This window comes from Galeopterus variegatus, unplaced genomic scaffold (genome assembly GCF_000696425.1).
Source record: "Galeopterus variegatus unplaced genomic scaffold, G_variegatus-3.0.2 Scaffold711, whole genome shotgun sequence".
In the NCBI taxonomy this organism is placed as follows: Eukaryota; Metazoa; Chordata; class Mammalia; order Dermoptera; family Cynocephalidae; genus Galeopterus; species Galeopterus variegatus.
The window spans coordinates 649063-650508 of record NW_007726822.1 but is presented as its reverse complement, the minus strand read 5'-3'; the positions used below and the strand labels follow the sequence as shown (position 1 = coordinate 650508).

The window sequence follows — 1446 nt, the reverse complement described above, 5'->3', positions numbered from 1 at the left end:
GGAACCCCCCCCCCCCCCCGAGGAAGACAAGGGTGGCCAGCAGGGGTTCTGGGGAGGTGGGTGCACAGTGGGGCACCTCCCAACCTCATTCTGTATTGGGAGAACAGCAGGCCCAAGAACTTCTATCCCAGAAGGCAGGGCTGGGGGAAGAGGCATGAGGAGCCGAGGGTGGAGCTGAGAAACCTGAGACCCCAGGCCAGGGCCTCCTCCTCCCGCCTGCCGACCCCACGTAGGCCCTGGACCTACTGCTTCATGGCCAGGAGCTTGGAGTCCATGCACTCCTGTTTCCCCTTCATCAGCTGCACATCTGTCAGCAGCTTGGTGACACTGTCCTGGCGGATCTTTATGTCCTCACTCTTCAGGGTGGACACCTGGGTCGGGGGTAGGAGGGCGTCACTGAGGTACCCTGGGGCTTGGCAGGCCTGGGACACAGTGGAAAGGCCCTAGGGCCTGCGGTCTGCAGAGGGGCTGGGAGGGACTGAGGCAGTGCCAGGTGGGTGGGGCCTGTGAAGGACAGCAGGGCGGCAAGGGCTCGGGGCTGAGGCCAGGACTCACACTGGTCACTTTCCTCTTGATGCTCTCCAGGAGCTGCTCCTGGCCACGCAGGAAGCACGGGTGCTGGAACTCAGTGTCGTCCCTCTCTGGCTTGACCAGGCCACCCTGCTCAATGTGGACCACTTTCCGAAAGCCATCTACATGAGACAGGATGGGGCAGCTCTTCTAAGTGCTGAGGACCAGATGCCCCTGCCCCCAGCCTGGCCACTGTGTCAGGAGGCTCCTGGAGAAGCGTTGCACGTGGCACAATCTCAGTCAGACACCACACTGCCACTCAGAGCCCATACCTGTGGGGGCTGGGTGGTCTTGGTCTAAGGGGAAGCCCCTGTCCCCACATGGCTCCCCCTCCCTGGTGAGTGTAGGAGTGCAGCTAGGACATCACAAGCTCTTCTCTGGGGACCCCAGGTTCACACTCACAAGGACCCTTCCCCCAAAGAAGAGGCACCCTGCGGAGGCCCCTGGTGTGCTGGGCTCCACACCAGGCCCTGGGCCAGCACGGGGCTCCGCCTCCACCTGGCACAGCCTAGAGGCGAGGAACTCACACATGTTGAGCTGCCGCACGAAGCTGGCCATGTTGCTGTGCTTGAAGTACTTGGGCAGCACCTCCTTGGCGAACTGGCCCTGGTCAAACACGTGGAAACTGCTCCCACTCTGCCGGGGGACACGGTAGGTCATAGGGGCGCTGAGGCGACAGGTGCCACAGCCCAAGGCACCCCTTTCTGTGCAGCGGGTAGCACGGCATTCCCACCCTGTGGGGCTGGCGCCACAGGTGTCCCCGAGGGGCTGGCAGGAGGTGAGTTTGCCCCTGGGACCACCAGTCAGCTGTGCCTTGCCTGTGACTCCTGGCCTGTGCCCCCACGGGGAGGCCCAGGACTGGGTGATGGGAGCCAC

At 63.6% G+C, this 1446-nt stretch overlaps 1 protein-coding gene across 1 annotated transcript in view; it reads right to left on the bottom strand.

Moving 5' to 3' along the window:
* HSF1 (heat shock transcription factor 1) overlaps positions 1-1230 on the bottom strand; it is a 5803-nt gene extending 4573 nt beyond the window's left edge. The window contains exons 1-3 of the mRNA XM_008571710.1: positions 1098-1230; positions 556-692; positions 247-371 (exon numbers count right to left, since the gene is read on the bottom strand). Of these exons, the coding sequence (XP_008569932.1) occupies positions 247-371; positions 556-692; positions 1098-1230 (395 nt within the window). The remainder of the gene's footprint in view (positions 1-246; positions 372-555; positions 693-1097) is intronic.
* Positions 1231-1446: the final 216 nt, after the last annotated feature.